The sequence below is a fragment of the Nycticebus coucang genome, chromosome X, assembly GCF_027406575.1.
Source record: "Nycticebus coucang isolate mNycCou1 chromosome X, mNycCou1.pri, whole genome shotgun sequence".
NCBI lineage: Eukaryota > Metazoa > Chordata > Mammalia > Primates > Lorisidae > Nycticebus > Nycticebus coucang.
The window spans coordinates 143,012,115-143,033,461 of NC_069804.1; the positions used below are offsets into that span (position 1 = coordinate 143,012,115).

The 21,347-nt window shown below is 36.5% G+C and overlaps 1 protein-coding gene across 1 annotated transcript in view; it reads left to right on the plus strand.

Moving 5' to 3' along the window:
• Positions 1-21,347, plus strand: part of WDR44 (WD repeat domain 44) — a 95,725-nt gene that overhangs the window by 21,154 nt on the left and 53,224 nt on the right. The window contains exons 2-3 of the mRNA XM_053580312.1: positions 10,516-10,549; positions 16,632-16,706. Of these exons, the coding sequence (XP_053436287.1) occupies positions 10,516-10,549; positions 16,632-16,706 (109 nt within the window). The remainder of the gene's footprint in view (positions 1-10,515; positions 10,550-16,631; positions 16,707-21,347) is intronic.

Here is a 21,347-nt window from a genome sequence, read left to right on the forward strand (position 1 = left end):
AAATAGACCACTGGCTGGGCATGGTGGCTCATTACAATCCTAGCACTCTGGGAGGCCAAGGCAGGTGGATTGCTTGAGCTCAGGAGTTCGAGACCAGCCTGAGAAGAAGTAAGACTCCCGTCTCTACTAAAAATAGAAAGAACTAGCTGGGCATACTGGCACATGCCTGTAGTCCCAGCTACATGGGAGACTGAGGCAAGAGGATTGCTTGAGCCCAGGAGTTTGAGGTTGCTGTGAACTATGACACCAGAGCACTCTAGCCTGGAGCAACAGAGTAAAACTCCATCTCAAAAAACTAAAATAAATAAAACTACTGCTATTTATTTTCTGTTGGATTGACTTTCGTTTTTATAAATTAAATGAATACAGTTCTTAAACATACCAAATTAGAGAGTCAGGTGTAACAAGTTCCAAAGTTGAGCTATCTAAGAGGCTTAATAAAATGTTGCTTTGGGCTGGGCACAGTGGCTCACACCTGTAATCTTAACACTTTAGGAGGCTTGAGGCAGGTGGATTGCTTGAGACCAGCCTGATCAAGAGCAAGATGCCATCTCTAAAAATAGCCAGGCCTTGTGGTGGGCACCTATAGTCCCAGCTACTTGGGAAGCTGAGGTAGGAGGATCACTTGAGCCCAAGAGTTAGAGGTTGCTGTGAGCTAGGATGCCATAGCACTCTAACAAGGGTGACAAAGTCAAACTCTGTCTCAAAAAAAAAATAAGAATAAAGAATAAAATAGTTTTAAAAGGTTGTTTTGCTAACATATTTGTACTTTTGGCTGCAATTGTATTGAATATAGTACTTTTAGGTCATTTTATTAAAGGATTTGACATCTTGCTTCCTATGGAAACTCAGTGGGAAACTTTTGGGTAAGTTGAAATTATTGTCACTGGACCCAAAGTCCACGTAACTAGGCACCTACCCTTCATAGCTACCCCTGAGTAGCTGTGACTATAGGCACTTGCCACAACACCCAGCTTCTTTTTTGTTTTAGAAATGGGGTCTCACTCTGGCTCAGGCTGGTCTTAAACCTGTGAGCTCAGGCAATCCACCTGCTCTCCCTCCCAAGTGCTGGGATTATAGGCGTGAGCCACTGTACACTGACAGCACTGACCTCATCATTTATGTAAATTTTTAATTTTGCAGCATGGTTTCTAAAATTGAAGACAGGCTCTGGACCCGCAGCACAGTGGTTATGGCATCAGCCACATACACTGAGGCTGGCAGGTTCAAACCCAGCCCAGACCAGCTAAGCAGCAATGACAATTGCAACAGAAAAATAGCCAGGCATTGTGGTGGGCACCTGTAGTCCCAGCTACTTGGGAGGCTGAGGCAAGAGAATCACTTAAGCCTAAGAGTTTGAGGTTGCTGTGAGTTGTGACGCCATGTTTCTCTACCAAAGGTGACATAGTGAGACTCTGTCTCAAAAAAAAAAAAAAATAATAAAATAAAATTTAAGACAGTGTCCAAGCCGGATGCCTGTAGTCCCAGCTACTTGGGAGACTGAGGCAAGAGAATTGCTTAAGCCCAAAGGTTTGAGGTTGCTGTGAGCTGTGATACTACAGCACTCTACCAAGGGCAACAAAGTGAGAAAGAAAAAATGCCTTTGAAGACAGTGTCCATTAATGGTGCTCTTAAATTTAAACGTGAAAAATAAGCAATTCGCTGGGCACAGTGGCTCACGCCTATAAGCTCTAAAAAAAAAAAAAAGTAGCTGGGCGTTGTGGTGAGCACCTATAGTCCCAGCTACTCAGGAGGCTGAGGCAAGAGGATCACTTGAACCCAAGAGTTTGGGGTTGCTGTGAGCTAAGACACCATGCCATTCTACCAAGGCATCTCTAATGAGACTTTGTCTCAAAAAAAAAGCAATTTTTCAAACAGCTTCAAAATAACCTCTAAGTATTGGTATTCTATTAAACAATCCACATGGCTTTCAGATCAAAATTTAAAATTATTCAGTATGGTTTTAATTTAATATAAAGGCACTTTTCAGATTATGACTTTAGCATGCTTCAATAGATAGAACATTTTAATACAATATATCCTTCTTTCTATGAGAAAGTTATTTTACCCACTAGCTAATGATTACTTTATACTAATAAAGCTCATGTTTGAATATAAAACAATGTGTGACATTGTTTCTTCATTCCCTATCCATTTAGCATTTTAATTATAGACTTTTTCTTTCTCATCTAGAGTGCTGGTGTTCAGTACCAATGTATTTTAAGAATGGCACAATAGTCATTTAAAAAAATAATAAATGTGGCTTGAAAACATTGCTTTGGTGGTTTTAAGGAATAGCATGGGAATTATTTTTCTTCTATAAACTCTGACCTGGTCCAGTGATAACATTCAGATACTAATCATTAGCTAATATGTAAAATAAGTTTCTCATAGAAAGCAGGATATATTGTAGTAAAATAGTCTATTGAAACACGCTAAAGTCATAATCTTAAAAGTGCCTTTATATTCAAAACTTAAATTGAAACCATACTAAATAATTTAAATATTTGATACAAAAGCCATGTGTATTGTTTAGTAGAATATTAATCTTAGAGTTTATTTTGAAGCTGTTTCAAAAATTGCTTATTTTTCATGTTGAAATTTAATAGCACCATTGATGACACTGTATTCTATTTTAAAAACTATGCTGTGAAATCAAAAATGTACTGTATTTTCAGCATTGGTCTTGGCAATGATTTTTTTGGATTTGACTCCAAAGTCACAGGCAACAAAAGCAAAAATAGATAAATGGGATTGTATCATACTAAAAGCTTCTGCACAGCTTAAGGAAACAACAGAGTAAAGCACCAACCTACAAATTGGGAAAAAATATTTGCAACCCATACATCTGCTAAGGGGTTAAGATCCATTTTGTATAAGAAACTCAACTGAATGACCAGAAACAACCCGATTTTAAAAATGGGCAAAGGACCTAAATGAACTTTTCTCAAAAGAAGACCTACAGATAGCTAACAGGTACATGAAAATAAAGCTCAACGTCACTAATCATCAGGGAGATGATTACCCATTGGGATAGCTGTTATTATTTTTTGAGGCAGGGTCTCCCTTTGTTGCCTACGCTGGAGTGCAGTAGCACAGTCATAGCTCACTGCACCCTCAAACTCCTAGATTCAAGCAATCCTCTTGCCTCAGTCTCCCTAGTGGCTGGGACTATGGGCATGTGTCACCATGTCCAACCAATTTTTCTTCATTTATTTAGAGACAGGGTTTCACTATGTTGCCCAGGCCAATCTTGAACTCCAGGCTTCAAGCCATCCTCCTGCTTCAGCCTCCTGAGTACTTGGGATTACAGGCGTGAGCCATGAGCCACTGTTCCTGGCTCTGGCTACTATTAAAAAGACAAAAAAGTAATGCTGGTGAGAATGTGAAGGAAAGAGAACCCTATACACTGTGGTAGTAATGTGAATTAGTAACATCATTATGACAAATAACTATGGCAGTTTCTTTCTTTTTTTTGTTATTGGCTGGGGCTGGGTTTGAACCCGCCACCTCTGGCATATGGGACCGGTGCCCTACTCCTTGAGCCACAGGCGCCACCCGGAAAATAACTATGAAGGTTCCTCAAAAAACTAAAGGTAGAACTCCATATATTCTGGCAGTCCCCCTACTGGATATACAGCCAGTGGAAATACAATCAATATGTTGAAGAGATACTTGCATGCCCACATTCATTACAGCATTATTCACAATAGCCAAGATAGGGAATTAGCCTTAGTGTCCATCAACAGATGAATGGATAAAGAAAATGAGGTATATACACATAATGGAATACTATTCAGCCTTAAAAAAAGACTGAAATCCAGTCATTTGCAACAACATGGATGAACCTATGTTTTGTTGAGTGAAATAAGCCAGACATAGAAAAACAAATACTACATGATCTCACTTATATGTGGAATTTAAAAATATCAAACTGATAGAAGCAGAGAGTAGAATGGTGATTACTAGAGGCAAAGGGGAATAGAGAGAGAGCCAGGAAATGGGGAGATACTGGTCAAAGGATATGAAGTTTTAGTTAAACAAGAAGAATAAGTTCTGGAGATCTATTGCATGGCATAGTATCTATAGTTAATAATTCTTGTGTGTATTTCAGAATTGCTTAGAGTAATTTTTGGATATTCTCACTGCAAAAAGTGATCAGTATGTGAGGTGAAGAGTATATTAATTAGCTTGATTTAGTTATTCCACGATGTATACATATATCAAACATCTCATTGTGCTCCATGAATATGTACAATTATTATTTGTCAATTATAAATTTTTTAGATATTTAAAGATTGTGTTTGCAATTAGTATTAGAATGTTGGAAGTTTTTTGTTTTGTGCTTTTATTCTTGCTACTATGTTACAAAGGAAGCTTAGCTCTTTCAAATTATATTTTGCTCAACTTTGTTAGAAGCACATTTGTTATTAAAATAAAGCTTTGTTAATTAAGCATTTAAATGCATCAAAAATATTTGATTTAAAAGTACCCCATGATGAAACCTTTTGAAATGAAAGATGAACTTTTGATTCTCTCATTTTGGTTTGTTAGGTTTTCTTTAAAGTAGGGTCTACTACCAGTATTTTAATTTGTCTTATGTAACTTCACGGTTTTCCAATAGATATTCCACTTATGTTGGGTGTCAAAAAGGTGTTTTTGTTGTTTTTTGTTGTTGTTGTTTGTTTGTTTTTTGAGATAGAGTCTCCCTCCGTTGCCCCTGCTAAAATGCCATGGCCTCACCCTAGCTCACATCAACCTTAAATTCCTAGCCTCAGCCTCCCGAGTAGCTGGGGCTACAGGTGCCTACCACCACGCCTGGCTGATTTTTTCTATTTTTAGTATAGAAAAGGGTCTCCTTTGCTCAGACTGGTCTCAACTCCTGAGTTCAAGTGATTGTTCAGCCTTTGCCTCCCTGGGTGCTAGGATTACAGGTGTGAGCCACCTTGTCCCACCATAATAAAGTTATTTTATGTAGGCATTTGGACTTTTTTGGGAAAAATTACTGATCTTGGTATTTTAAAAGGTGAAATCTGATTTGCCCTATTTTTTTCAGAATATCTTTAAGAAAATTTTTTTAGTTAACTAGATATAGCAAAAGTATTACTGGACGTCTCTGGGTATATGTGGGTGTATATGTCAGATTATGTCCATGTTTCATATATAAAATTAAGATCATTATTCATAGTATAAATTATATCCTTACTCCCAAACTAATGAGGGGTATTAAGATAAAATTTCCTAAAATTAGGGAACTCTAAATCCTTGTTTAAGATCTTGGAGCTAGTTGGTGGGAGAGCAAGTTAACTTAATTTTCTTAACATCTTATCTCCCATGTCTTCCTCCTATTCCCAACCTTAAACATGAATAGTTGTTTAAGCACATAAACACTGGGATAGTCTGATGTTATTATCTGTACTTTGATATTAGAGACAGACTGGGTGACAGAGAAGAGTTGAGTTGTCTAGGATACCAAAGATTAGTAACACCCCATATATCTGGTGGCCACTTTTTTGGTAATGACAGTTCTCAGATGCAAACAGCTGAAAACAAGAAATAAGCACTTTAAAAAGCCTCAGAACAACCAAAGAAGTGCCACAAAGTCCAAAATAAAGTAATGTACATAAAGTCTCATGCATAGACCTCTAGAATCTCTAGATTCTTCCTTTACCATATGATTTCTTTCTTTTTTTTTTTAATCTGGTTTCCCAGCTCAATCCAGATTAGAAGCAAGAATTAGAAGGGAGGGAGGAAAGGTTTTAAAGTCAGGCTCTTGGCCAGCTGTAAGAAGTGACCACTTAAAGTGAAGAAGAAAACCCAAAACTATAAAACAGACATTCCAAGCATAGTAGTCTAGGATCCCTTAGTGTGAAAGCAAATAAATCCCCTGCACTTTAGGGTCCCTGGAGGGCATTGTTGTATTAAAATACAGTGTAGTATTTGAACAAGATAATTAAGAAAGGAAAAATTGTATATCCTTTATTTAAGAAGATATTTTCAAGGGGAAGATTACTGAAACTGCAAAGGCTTATATTTATGTACTTACTTATAAGCTGCTTTTGAAATTTTAAATTCAAAAATTGTTAAGATATTATCAAGAGCGTGACACACACAAAAAAGCTTCATCTCTTTGTAAATTTTACATATGGAATATTTAATTATTTCATTCCCTGGCAGTGCCAAAGGAATTAGGCGTTAATTATGGTTGCTAAAGGCAGGTCAGGATTCAGAGCCTTTGACTTAATCAGTTTAGTCCAACTTAGAAAGCAGCACTAATTACCTTTACTTTGGTGCTCATACATAGCACCAGTTACAATCTTTTCATAACCGTTATCTTTTAAAACAGTGGTTCTCAACCTTCCTAATGCCACAACCCTTTAATACAGTTCCTCATGTTGTGGTGACCCCCAACCATAAAATTATTTTCCTTGCTACTTCATAACTGTAATGTTGCTACTGTTATGAATCGTAATGTAAATATCTGATATGCAGGATGGTCTTAGGAGACCCCAGTGAAAGGGTCGTTCGACCCCCAAAGGGATCACGACCCACAGATTGAGAAACCGCTATTTTAAGACCTTACCCAGAGAGGAGGCAACATTGCAAAGTGCTTTAGAGTATGTGCTCTGGAGTCAGACTGCCTAGAGCCAAATTCTAGCCCTACTACTATATATTTACTAACTGTGTTATTTAAATGATTTAATCTGACCAGAGCCGTGAGGACCAGAGAAGCTAAAACATGGCATATGCTTAATAAATGATGGCCATTGTTTTATTATTATTTGCAAGGCCCCTTTGGAAAGCTTCATGGAGAAATAATAAGACATAATAATAAATAATGATTTGCTGTTTCTTACAGTGAAATGTTCTCTCATCTTGGCACATGATACACATCATTGTTGCCAGCTTTGCAAATCATAAATATGCTTTCACTTTTACTAGGTGTTAATGTTCTAAAAACAGATCAAAAAATTTTATCACAAAAGAGTAGACTACCCTGTTAGCAACAGTTTTTGACTTGATAGACTAGAATAAGCTATAGTATTTTTTAATTTTTTACTACTTATCAAAACATTAACAACGTTGTAATGTTTAAAATATAATTCAAATATGAGTGTCTTTTGTCACTAGTTTTTTTGTTTAATGATGGTACCCAGTTATAAGCAGAATCTCATTTTAATCACCAGTTCAATATAATCTGCCCTGTCCCCATCTTCCCTGTTGTTAAATGGGCTGAAGCTTGACAAGCTGTAGGAAACCTTTTCTGTGTTCTAGAAATTGGTCTTAGCACATCCCCACACAAATAATGACAGACTGCCAAAGTGCCTTTGAGAAATTTACAGCAATTCAAAGCTGCTGAAGAAACTGCCACTTACCATCTGTGCCCCTTGTACTCTCTCACTTAATCCTCACAGCAGCCCTGGGAAGTAGATGGTTTTACTCCCTTTTACAGAGAAAAGGATTGAGGCTTAGAGAAATTGGATGGTTAAATGATTTGGTCACACATAGGGTAAGTGGTAGAAACATTCAAGCAAGGTTTACCTGCTCAAAAGCCTATTTTCACTATGCCCCCTTGTTTCTCAAAGAATAATAAATTTGTATGGTTTGTATCTAGTTATATGTAAAGCTCCACCAGAACCAATCTGGAATATTTCCATGTGTGTCAGCAATTAGTCAATAACTAAGATCCTGTGAATTAAGACCCAGAAAGTACTGTTTTTGAAAACCAATGACACAAGAGATAAATGTGGCTTTTTTTTTTTTTTTCTTCTTGGCAGACAGCTAAAAGGCCTGGTCACATTTCTGAAGATGTGAAGGTGGTGGGAAAGGGAGATTTTCTTCCCTTCTCTACTTCATATGCGGTTTAATTCTTTTTTAATCCCATCTTCTCTTGCCTTTATGCTTTTGTTGCAGGTGATTGACATTCAGAATTTGTACCACATGGAAACATGAGCCTCAAGGATTTTTTTTTCTATTTTTGTTTCGATTGCACTTGTATTATTTAAGATACTCATTTGTGTTCATCTCTCTTTTTTCTTCTTTCTTTTTCTGAGTTTGCAATAGCCGTGGTCCTAATCAACTCTGGATAAACAGGATTTTTGTTATATAGCAGTATAGGTTTGTCAGAAGAGCTGAATAATTGCTCATATAAAAAATTTGATTTATGGAAATTGTCCTTTGTTAACACATTTATATTGATCAGATGTTGCAATTAAGTGGGCATTATTTTATGATACCTACTTATTTTTTTTCTAAACTTTAAAAACCCCTCCAAAGCCAGGTGCCATTGTTCTTACCTTGTAATTCTAGCACTTTGCAAAGCTGAGGCAGAAGGGTTGCTTGAAGCCAGGAATTTGATACCAGCCTGAGCAAGAGCAAAACCCCCGAAGCCCCTGTGTCTACAAAAAATAGAAAAATTAGCCAATGCGATGGTGTGTGCCTGTAGTGTCAGCTACTGGAGAGGCTGAGGTGAGGAAAGAGGGTCACTTAAGCTCAGGAGTTTGCAGTTTCAGTGAGCTTTGATGATACCACTGCACTCTAGCCATGGGTAACAGAGCAAGACCCTGTCCCAAAAAAGGAAAAAAAAAAAAAAAAACTAGAGCAGGTGTGGTGGCTAATGCCTGTAATCCTAGTATTCTGGGAGGCTGAGGTGGGTGAATTGCTTGACTTCAGGAGTTTAAGACCAGCCTAAACAAGAGACCCCTATCTCTACTAAAAATAGAGAAACTAGCTGGGTGTAGTGGCACATGCCTGTAGTCCCAGCTACTGGGGAGGTTAAGGCAAGAGGATTGCTAAAGCCCAAGAGTTTGAGGTTGCTGTGAGCTATGATTCCAAGGCACTCTACCCAAGGTGACAGAGCGTGAGACTATCTTAAAAAAAAAAAAAGAAAGAAACCCAACAAAACCCCTCCAAAATAGAATTCTAATCTAAATAATTTTTGTATTTATAATCTCAGTACATGGTAGGTATTCCATAAATGTTTGGTGAATAAAGGGATTAATTTTCTGTTATGCAAAAGTAATTTTTTTCTTTTTTTTAAAGTAATTTTTTATCAAACTAAATTTTGATTAGAGGTCAAGGATTTCTATATTTCAAATGTCATTACCCAATTTGCCATATAAAAACATGGTAATGGGACTCCATGCTTCTTGGTTCCATCCCTAAATATGACCATGAGAAATCACAATCTTTTAGGACTTCAGTTTCTTTGTCTATAAAAAGATACTATGTTATTAGATGGTTTTAAAGGTACTTTTCAACCCAAACTTGTATTATCTACAATAATTTTATTTTATAAAAAGATTTAGGAATGATATATTAATTATTTAAAATTGTTTCTTACTGGGCAGCACCTATGACTCAGTCGGTAGGGCGCTGGCCTCATATACTGAGGGTGGTGGGCTCAAACCCGGCCCCAGCCAAACTGCAACAAAAAATAGCTGGGCGTTCTGGCAGGCGCCTGTGGTCCCAGCTACTCGAGAGGCTGAGGCAAGAGAATCGCCTAAGCTCAGGAGTTGGAGGTTGCTGTGAGCTGTGTGATGCCATGGCACTCTACTGAGGGCCATAAAGTGAGACTCTGTCGCTACAAAAAAACCCTGTTTCTTACTTCATAAGCGTGAAGTATATATAATAAATGGCCATAAGGGCCAATTCGAGACAGATGTCAGATTTTCCTATTTGGGAAAAAAATATGAGGGTAGAGGTGAAAATAATTGGTGAAAAATACTTTTAAAATTATTATATCTAGAGAGGTTTATGTTTAAGAATAGAGTTTTGCTCTAGTAGAAAAATAAACTGAAAACATGAGTATCTTTCTTCAGAAGCAACGTACATGTCTAACACATAAGAAAATTTTCATCCATACTAGAAGCCAAGGAAGTGCAAATTATAACAACATTGAGAGATATACTTTTGCCAGTCAAGTGGTAAAATTTTTAAAATAACACTCATTTTTGGCTGAGGTGTTAAGAAACAGGCATTTATAGAGCAGTGGGAGTATAAATTTGGTATAATTGTCCTGGTTGGCCATTTGAAAGTTTCTCAAATTTTGGAAAGTTAGTATACTTTTGACCCACAATTCTATTTCTAGAAAAATGTACTTTAAGGAAATTTATTACAGAAGTGCACAAATTTTTATTTATAAGGATGTTGATTTGTAGTATTATATGTAGTATTATCTAGGAAGACCATACTCACATCTCTTAGTTGGTGAGATTATGTATAAATCTTTTTAATTTTCTTCTCTGCTTTTTATGTTTTTCACGTTTTCTATGTGTATACAATAGAACTCTTCAATCACAAAATATATACCTTTTTTGAAAAAAATATGGGCTTGTCTATAATAAGTATTATAAAATCAATGTTCACAAATCAGTAGCCTTTGTATATGCCAACAACAGCCAAGTTGAGGAGATAATCAAAGACAAAATTCCCTTCACAGTAGCGTCAAAGAAAATGTAGTAGTATTTCTCTTCTCACCTTATTCAATACCTCCTTCCTTTTATTTTTAAACAGGTCTCCAGGAGAAGTTGAGCTTTCAACATTCACGGTAAGTTGTGCTTTCTGAAAGTTGTGTTTTTAGTAATTGTGTACTTTTAAATTCATGCTTTCTCTTTTATGTAATTCTTCATTTTCTTGCTTTTGCTTTCTTTTATTTAATTTTTGCTTAATAATATTGTCACTGTATCCTACTGGGTATAATTAGATACTCTAGAAATTCCTAACTATATATTATGCTATAAGGAAGGGGCTATATTTTTTAGATTTCCACTAATTTTTATTTGGTTTATAATTTGTAAGATAAAAGAACACTGTACAATATGTTTTTGTGTGAGTTGAATAAGGAATTTCAATTACTTGCATGTTAAAAATGTAACCAAAAAGGGTAACCAAAACACATGTGTACTTCTTGTGGACACATATATTGGTACTATCACTATGCAGGCATTCCCTGGGTTACACACAACCCGATTTATAGTATTCTATACTTACAAACATGTGCTCAACGCTTCCCATAAGGGTAATTTATAGTTAAATTACTAATTCAGGAGCTAATCTATCAGTGCATATAAATAAACCCACCATGGCATCAGCAGTTCCTTGGTACAGCAACTTTATGCTCGTGGCTAGTCTCATTGTTTATGTGGTCACTTAACACACAGCATCACTTTTGATATTAACTTTTTAATTTGATTTTGTGAGTCTGTTTACCTTATGACCATGCCTCTGAAGCAAAAGTCCATTGCAAATCCAGGTGAGCCTGCAGCAAAGAGAAAGGTGATTATAATGAAAACTAAAGTAAAAATAAACATTTGGAGAAAGCCCATATGCCATCATTCACTGGGAAAGCATTATACTTCAATTGCTCAACTTATAAAGGATTAAGTGAGAATAATTAAACATGTGAAAGGCAGTGCTTCAATGAAAGCATCAATTATTACTAAGCAACATAGTGGATTAATTAATGAAATGGGAAGGTTATTATTGATTTGCTTAGAAGATCAAAATAATCATAATATTCCTATTAGCTTTGATTATTAGAATTGATGCAACATTAGGTGTTAGCCTTTAATAATCTTTTCTGAAATTTATTCCATGTCCTATCTAAACTTTTTGTGTGCGTTAGTTTTTATGTTCTTTTTGTTTGAATTAAAAGAAAAAGCACACTAGTTTCTGTAACTTATTATTCCAGTACAGTATTATTATTGTTGTTGTTGTTGTTACAGTATTGTACTGTATTATTATTACCACAGTAATATGAGCCTTTATAGTATTATTACTGTATATGTGCTGTTCATCAGGGGTATGAATTACATGTAAATCTGACCTAAAGATGGTCTGAAGAACATTTCTCATCTATAACCCAGGGACTGGCTGTATATAAATATCAGTCTCAGCAGAGGAATTTGGTATTAAAACATTATGCCTCTGTGTAACATTTTATTTTTTTGAGAGCCATTTTATGTACAAGTATGTCACCAAGCAAAACTATTTTCATAGCATACATATTGTATATGAATATATACGTGTGCATATGTATGTATAATCTTGGATCTGTACTTTTTTTCAGTTCCATTGTATTTACCTTCTATTTATACACATTGGATACCATTTTCTTTGATAAATTGTGGTCCCTTCAGCTCAACTACAATTTGAACTTTACCTTAGAACTGAAAACAGTATAACCTAAACATTTGTACACTCATATTAGTTTGAAATTTTTTAAAAAGTTAGTTTTTGTGTTTCTTATAGCTGCTGTCCAAGGTTTTTTTGATGATGGGAATTAAGAAATCTGGTGGAAGGGTGGAAGAAAGTTTGGAGGAAAGAGACTTAAGTGCAGAGAAAGCTGTTAAGAGGCAATTAGAATGTTAAGACAAAGGGAATAGCGTTGAAAGGAATGGATGGGTGGATATGGCAGCCATTTAAGAGTTGGTTTTTTTTTTTCCTCAGCAAGAGAGTAGAAGTCATATTTCTAATTTTTTTTTAATTTTACTGTAGTCGCTGTTAATAGCTTTGCCCCTAATACTAGAAACTAGAAGTGATCTGAATTTTTCTATAATTAATAATGAAGATTTCTGGCCAAGCATGATGGCTCACAGCTGTAATCCTAGCACTTTGGGAAGTCAAGGTGAGAGGATCACTTGAGACCTGAAGTTCTAGGCCAGTCTGGGCAGCATAGTGAGACCTTATCTCTACAAAAAAAAGAGAAAAATCAGCCAAGCGTGGTGGTGCACACTATAATCTCAGCTTTTCAGGAGGCTGAGACAAGAGGATCAATTGAGCTCAGGAGTTTGTGGTTGCCATAAGTTATGATGATGCATTGCACTCTAGCCTGGGCAATAAGAGCTAGATCCAATCTCATAAACAAACAAAAAAAATAATAATGAAGATTTCTGTGAGTATAAATCACTTTTACACAAATAATATCCAGCACAGATGGAGGTAACTGGCATGTGAATTGCTAAAAATTGAATAATATACTATGTCTTTTAAGGAAGCATAGTTTTTGATGCTGTGATCGGTAGGGGTTAGAGAAATGGCCTGATAGTGGGCAAGTCACTATAAGTCTTGTATTTTAGTAATGGGGCAGCCCATCTCCAAAAGTAGATAATAAATAAGGAGTCTTAAGTATGGCCAAGTTGGTCATGCAGGCACATGCTGGGCCTCCATTGCTTTGTCCCCAAAGCTATGATCAAGGTATTAGAAGAAATACCTGGACCTTATACATGACTGGGAAAGAATTATAGTCAACTATATTGACTCAGTCAGGTTTTACTAAGAATTCTTCTGATTAACTTCTCTAGAGATCAGGTCCTCTGGTGCATGCCGTTATCACTTCTTTAAGCATATGACTTAGCAGCAGTTTACTTTATAGGAGTTGCTATCTTTCAGAAGTTAAAAGTCCAAGAGTTTTGTTAAGACCAAATAAGGCCTGGTAATCCTAGAACTTTAGGAGGCCGAGGTGGGAGAATTGCTTGAACCCGGAAGTTTGAGACCCTGTCTCTACAAAAAATAGAAAAATTAGCAATCAGCTGGCATAGTAGTATGCATCTGTAGTCCCAGCTACTTGAAAGGGAAGCTGAGGCAGGAGGATTGCTCAAGCCCAGGAGTTTGAGGTTGCTATAAGCAATGATGATTCCGCTACCTTCTAGCCTAGGTAACAGAGAGAGAGAGACCCTCTCTCAAAAAAAAGGGGGGGGGGCAGTGCCTGTGGCTCAGTGGGTAGGGTGCCAGCCCCATATACTGAGGGTGGTGGGTTTGAACCTGTCCCCCGCCAAACTGCAACAAAATATAGTCAGGCGTTGTGGTGGGTGCCTGTAGTCACAGCTACTTGGGAGGCTGAAGCAAGAGAAACACTTAAGACCAGGAGTTGGGGCTTGCTGTGAGCTGTGATGGCACAACACTCTACCGAGGGTGATGCCTGTGGCTCAAAGGGGTAGGGCGCTGGTCCCATATGCTGGAGATGGCGGGTTCAAACCCAGCCCTGGCCAAAAAAAAAAGCTAAGTAAAACAGAAAAATAGAAGTCTAATCGCTGGTAGTTTTGGTCAGTGTAAGAATGTTAATCTGTTAATTTTGTAAGTACTTAATTAAAACAAATTGATGTCCAGGGATTATTAATGTATTTTTACTTAGCTTAATTTAAGGAAAATATCCACAGAATTATGTTATATACAGTGCTCCTAATTTTCCTACTAATAAACAGTTATTGGAGGATGATTGGACAAAAATACCCAATTAGTGGGACAGTTGACATTGTAATATGCACCAACTATTCTTAATGATGATCAGCACAAGGTTAGTTTACGAATTGGTTTTGATTAGGTTTTCTTTAGTTTAAAAACAGGATTCAGTTAAAAAATATATATATTATATAAACTTAAGGTGTGTGTATTAACTAAAGAAAAACCAGGGCATGCATTATTCAAAATTGATTCAGCAAACACTTAGTGCCAGGCACCATTTTAAGGCTAGGTAAATAATGATAGACAAAAAAGACAAAGTCCCTGCTCTCATGGAGCTTACTTACATTCTAGGGTGACAGGGAAGAAACCAAAAAACAGCAAGTAAACAAAGTCATTTCAAATGGTAATAAGAGGGAAGGAAGAAAAATAGGTTAATGTGTCAGAAAATTAAGGAGATTAAGGCTATTTTAAGGTGGTTAGGGAAATGTGTTCTGATAAAATTGTGCTTATGTTGTGACCCTAATGACAAGGAACCACCCAGCTGGCCAGAGCGTAGTTGTGGGGACTAATGTGAGGAGGAGATGAGAAGTATAGAATATATCAAAAATGCAGATGGGCCATGTTTCATTAGATCCTCATGGGCTGTGATAGAGTTTGAATTTTACCTAATACTTAAGATTCCACAAAACAATTTTTCTCTAGAAGAATCTGTATAGATTGATAGTTTTTATTACCCTAACTTTGGGGAGGAATTCCATGAAACAACTTTCCAGATTGGAGATTGTGCAAGTCTTACAGGAATTTCACTAGCACATTAAATCTTTACCATTATAATAATCTGTGGAGTAATTTTATCATGGAGCCTATCACGTTTGTATCCTGACACTTGCATAATACTTAATGTGCCTTGGGTCCCTTATTTGTCAAAACTGGTTATAGTGACCTTCCGCTAAAAAGCTCTGTAATGTGCATCAAAATTATTAACTTTTTCCTCAGTATCAGTAGTAGCAATTCAAATTGTTGTACTTTTATAAATATGGAAACAACTTAAGACTGAACACAATACTGTGTTAAGATTCACTGCTGGTGGGAATGCAGATTAATAGATTCCTTTTGGAAAGATGTTTGGAGAACACTTAGTGATCTAAAAATAGATCTGCCATTCAATCCTATAATTCCTCTAGTAGGCATATACCCAGAAGACCAAAAGTCACATCCTAACAAAGATATTTGTACCAGAATGTTTATTGCAGCCCTATTCATAATTGCTAAGTCATGGAAAAAGCCCAAGTGCCCATCAATCCACGAATGGATTAATAAATTGTGGTATATGTACACCATGGAATATTATGCAGCCTTAAAGATGGAGACTTTACCTCTTTCATGTTTACATGGATGGAGCTGGAACATATTCTTCTTAGTAAAGTATCTCAAGAACGGAAGAAAAAGTATCCAATGTACTCAGCCCTCCTATGAAACTAATTTATGGTTTTCACATGAAAGCTATAACCCAGTTACAACCTAAGAATAGGGGGAAAGGGAGGGGAGGGAGAGGGGACGGGGGCAGAGGGAGGAGGATTGGTGGGATTATACCTGCGGTGCATCTTACAAGGGTATATGTGAAGTTTAATAAATGTGGAATGTAAATGTCTTAGCACAATAACTAAGAAAATGCCAGGAAGGCTATGTTAACCAGTGTGATGAAAATGTTCAAACGGTCTGTGAAACCAGGGTATGGTGCCCCATGATCACATTAATGTACACAGCTATGATTTAATAAAAAAAAGATTTATGAATGTATGATTGTCTTATTTTCCTCGATTTTTTTCCAGCAGGAATGCAGTATACATTTCTAACCTCCCAAATATATATATATATGTACGTATGTGTATATAAATGTATACGTAGATATATATGTATTTTTGGTGGGTTTAACCTTTCATCTCTTGCTATTGTAGGGGCTTCATTTGACATCTGGTTAAGTTTTTATTTCCTTAATCTAAAGCATGTAGAATCTTGAGAAAACTGTTCTCTGAATGTAGTTTTCTGTGTTTTTTATATATATGCATATTTGTGGAGCAATACTTTGGGGAAAATAACAATTCTGATTCAACCCTTTGCTTAAATCCTTAATTCTTTTCAGCTGCAAAGGTACTTGGACATTCTTATCTTCCATTACAGTTTTTTAATGTTAAAACATTTCACATTTAAAGGTAAATATCCTATTGCAGAATAATAGAAGATTGCTGATTGATAATTTTCTTATGCAAATCACATTGTCTCATATGGCATAAAATCTCTGGGCATCTATCAGTTTACAGACATCTAAGCCTTTTATGAGCCTTTGATTTATTAATGCTATTATTTTCCCTTTTGTAACCTTTTAAGCATATTTTTAAAGAAAGGATGTCATCATTTGGTTTCTATTTCTTTTCTTTTTTAAACAGGAAACAGAGAACACTGCAAACAAAGTTGGAAGTGAATCCACTGTACAAGAATTGAAACAAGATGTGTCTAAAAAGGTTGGAAAGATACAATGCCAATATTAGTTTATAACAGACAGCATATTTGTATGATATATTTAAAACAAAAAATGTTGTATATTCCTTGAGCGTAGTGCTCTGTACATGGTGGATGTTCAGTAAATGTTTCTTGAATACGTCAAATTTGTGATTGAACACACATCAGGCTTTTTAGAAGTCATTTAATATTCTTAATAATTGGTGATTTCTCCTTGAAATAGTATTTTGTAAAATATTTTTATTTTTATGCTTATATTTTTAATAAAATAAGCCATAGCTACTCTTTTCTTTTTACTGTTATTTGATTTTATTTTATGTTGCGTTCATTCTCGTGCCATAAATTTTTGTTTCTTCAGTTTCTTCTGGGATATCTTTTTCTTCTGTGCAGCCTCCTCTTCTGGTTTTAGAGCAGTTTGTTCCTTTTTAGAAAGGATCATCTTGATGTGGCAGGGGAGCTCATGTATGGGTTAATCTGACCATAAGCTCTATAAGTTCTGTGATGCATCTTGGGTGCTTTATTCACCTCGATATGCTCAATGCCGAGAGAATCTACATATGAACCCTTAAGTTTAGCATTACTCTGCATTTTTTTTAAATGTGCCGCAAACATTCACTCTTTGGGGGCCACTAGTCCTGTGTCCAGCCCCACTGTTTGGCTTGGGCACACCTACCAACTCCACCATCATAATGTCAGAATGGTACACAATTTTCTTTTAAGTGATGTCTTTCAGAAATTTGGTAGCTTTCCATATGTGCACATTCTTGATGACTTGGGCAATTTCACGTGTGTTACTTTGTGGGGTATTCTGGGTCAAGTGAATAGTGAACCATTTTCACAGATCAACTCAGGCTGTGTAAGGGGAAGAAAGTCAGCCATAACTACTCTTGAGGTTATCAGCAGCAGTTATGAGTATTGAAAAGCTTAGTGCAGCAAATTTTGATGTCTTTAGGAAACAGAGATTACAAGAAGTTCTTACTCTAATAGTGTGTTTTATACCTTTTAAAGAACTGGTACTGTGTACATGGCTAATGTCTGGGCTAGATAGATATATGCTATGTACCTTCTGAGGTGGGTTTACTATAAGAAACTGAACACAAGAGAAATACATGGTGGCCATAAAGTTCGTGTGCAATACAATTTTGAAAATGGGGATTTCATAGTATCAGGATAAAACTCAGGGAGAAGGATAGTGTGTGTTCATTTATTTATATAAGTTTCTTGGGTGTTTTTGGAAGGGGGTCATTTTATTTTTAGAGACAGGGTCATACTCTATTGCCCAGGCTAGAGTGCAGTGGCATCAACATAGCTCACTGTAACCTCAATGTCCTGGGCTCCAGTGAGTAATTGGGACTACAGGTGTGCACTACCCTCCAAGTAGTTGGGACTACAGGTGTGCATTACCATACCAGGCTAATTTTTCAATTTTCTATTTTCTATTTTTATAGAGACAGGGACTTGCTGTGTTGCTTGGGCTATTCTCAAAATCCTGGCCTCAAACGATCTCCCATTTCAGCCTCCCAAAGTGCTAGGATTATAAACACCAGCCACCACCTTGCCTGGACCTTTTATATAGGTTTTGAGTGTTTTCTGTGCCATAGGCAATGTTCTAGCCAATGGGTTTCAGGAGGCCAAGAAAATGTAACATTCTCTACCCCAGAGTTCTCCAATAGAGGAGGCACTCTTAACATTTTGGGCAGGATAATTCTTTGTTATGGAAGAAAGAGGGGACTGTTGTATGCATACTAGGATATTTAGCATCATCTCAGGCTTCTACTTACTAAATGCCAATAGCATCTCTGACATTGTTCCCCCCAATTGTGACATCCAAATGTGTCTCCAGACATCACCAAATGTCTATGGAGGGCTGTAGGGCAAAATTACCCCTAATGAAAAACCACTGTGTACCCTTAAGGAATTTAGAAATTTAATATACTACATATTTTAATATTGATCAGACTTTTAAGAAAAAGTTTCCCTTTTTCTGGAAGTAATGGTATTGTATGTCAGTGTACCTAATAGGATGGAACTATTGTTTTTTATTGTTGGGGATTCATTGAGGGTACAGAGAACCAGGTTACATTGATTACTTTTGTTAGATAAGGACCCTCTTGTAATTGTGTCCCACCCTCAAAAGGTGTAATGAGCAAGAATTTGCCTAAAGTTACACTGCAACAGCTATCTTGATTTCTCAGCATTCCTTTCTGGTTCTTACCCATTTACATTTTTTTTTTGGCCTAATTATAGTATAGATAGAATTTTATATTCTACCTTTTGCCATTTTTAAATTTTCCTCATTTTTCTATACAATTTCAATACTAAGTTTCCATCAATTAAATGTATTACAATGTATCTAGCCATTTTTATTGTTGAAGACTTTTTAATGTTTCTATTTTTTTCCCCCAATAGCTTTTCATTCCCTTTTTAAGAATTTTTTTCTGGCCAGGCATGGTGGCTCACACCTGTAATCCTAGCACTCTGGGAGGTCTAGGCAGGAGGATCCCTTGAGCTTAGAAGTTTGAGACCAGCCTGAGCAAAGCAAGACCATGTCTCTACTAAAATAGAAAAATTAGCTAGGCATGGTGGCACGAGCCTGTAGCCCCAGCTACTTGGGAGGGTGGAGTAGGAAGATTGCTTGAGCCCAGGAGTTTGAGGTTGCTGTGACCTAGGCTGAGGCCATGGCACTCTAGCCTGGGCAACAGAGCAAGTCTATGTCTCAAAAAAAAAGTTGTTTTTTTTTTCCTTAGGATAAATTACAAATGGTTAACTATCTGTAGTTAATGGCAGAAAAGGTGATTTTAAAGAGAAAGTAGAGCAAAATCACTGTGGAGGAGTAGAATGAGACTTAAGACTCTAGGTGTCACTTTTTAAGTTCTAGCCTTTTCAGTTGAATTAAGTATCAAACACTAATAAGAAAGACTGGGGATATACAGTGGACCAAGAAAGAGTCCTTTCTCTCAAGTAGTTTACTTTTTTTTTTTTTTTTTATTTGAGACAGAGCCTTAAGCTGTCGCCCTGGGTAGAGTGCTGTGGCATCACAGCTCACAGCAACCTCCAACTCCTGGGCTCAAGTGATTCTCTTGCCTCCACCTCCCAAGTAGCTGGGACTACAGGCGCCCGCCACAACGCCCGGCTATTTTTCGGTTGTAGTTATTATTGTTGTGTGGCAAGCCCGGGCTGGATTAAAACCCGCCAGCTCAGGTGTATGTGGCTGGCGCCTTAGCTGTTTGAGCCACAGGCATCAAGCCAAGTAGTTTACATTTTAATAGGGGAAAATAGATAAACACAAAACTAATAAATATTGAAATGAACTTATAAACTATTATCAGAACACAAGAGACTTTACCTCTTGTTTAGGCGTAGAAATGAGGGTGACTTCATCGAGGAAGTAGCATCTGAAGTGGTTCTTGATGAGTGGATAAAATTTAAACAGACAGAAAAAGAGAAAAGATATTCCCAAATACATGGAGATATAGAGTGTCCAAAATGTTTGAGGATGAGTCTAAAGACTGAAGACTAAAGACACTTGATCTTAGCCAAAAGGCCGAGAAGTGATTCCTTAATTATTGCGTTAAGACATTTATACACCACTTTGTTGTAAGTATTTCAAATTGTATATAAAACCAGCACATTGTACCCCATAAATGCATTAATGTACACAGCTATGATTTAATAAAAAAAAACTGAAATTAAGGTCACATTATAGGAATGTTTTATGCCATACTAAAGTGTTCACTTTTTATTTTATAATCATTGGGAAAGCAGTGAGCTTTCTGAAACAGTGCTTTTAGCATAGTAATCTCTTTATTGATCTTGGTTCTACTGTTCTCTCCCTTTTTGCTGCCTCCTAAAACCTAGAAAAAAATGACAGAGCTCAGCACCATAAATAGGTTTCATAGGGGCATGTCAAGAGGCAGAAAACTTGGGCCTTGCTCTCCGGAAATTAATTATCTGGTGTGGAGAAAATAGGCCAAGCTAGGCCATATACTGCCCTGTATTTATATTATAGTTCATACTATAATGAGTAATAGGAATGATAGAAGTTCAGAGGATGGAGAGATTGTTCTCAGGGGATTAGGAAAGACCTGATCTTTGACCTCATTTTGACCCTTATGATACTTTTCTCTTTTTTTAAATTTATTTTTATTTTTTTATATGGTACCTTTCCATTATACATTGTGATTATTTCAAACTCTCGTGCTTGCTGTACCTACTTGCATCTCCCCAGCTTTCAGCAGATAAACTTGTTTCCATCTGCATGTAGACATTAGAGACTAATAAGCCTGAGTCCATTCCTTTCCATCATCTCGTAATTCCCTTACTGACATATTTATTTTCATCTTTTACCTCTTTTTCATGTCCTCTAACACTGATGATTTGGTATTTTTTTTCTTGTCCCAAGTAACATGGTATAATACAAAGATCACTGGATTTTAAAGAAAATTCTGGATCTTAATTTTGGCTGTGTAGCCTACTAGCTGTGGGATATTGGACAAGATCCTTAATGCCTTTACTTCAGATTTCTGCTTTTGTAGAGTAAAGATAACACAGATTCCTCACAAGGCCTATGTGACAATTAAATGAGAATGTATATACTGGGTCTAATACACAGTAGGCCTTCTTTCATTTCTTTAGAACATTGC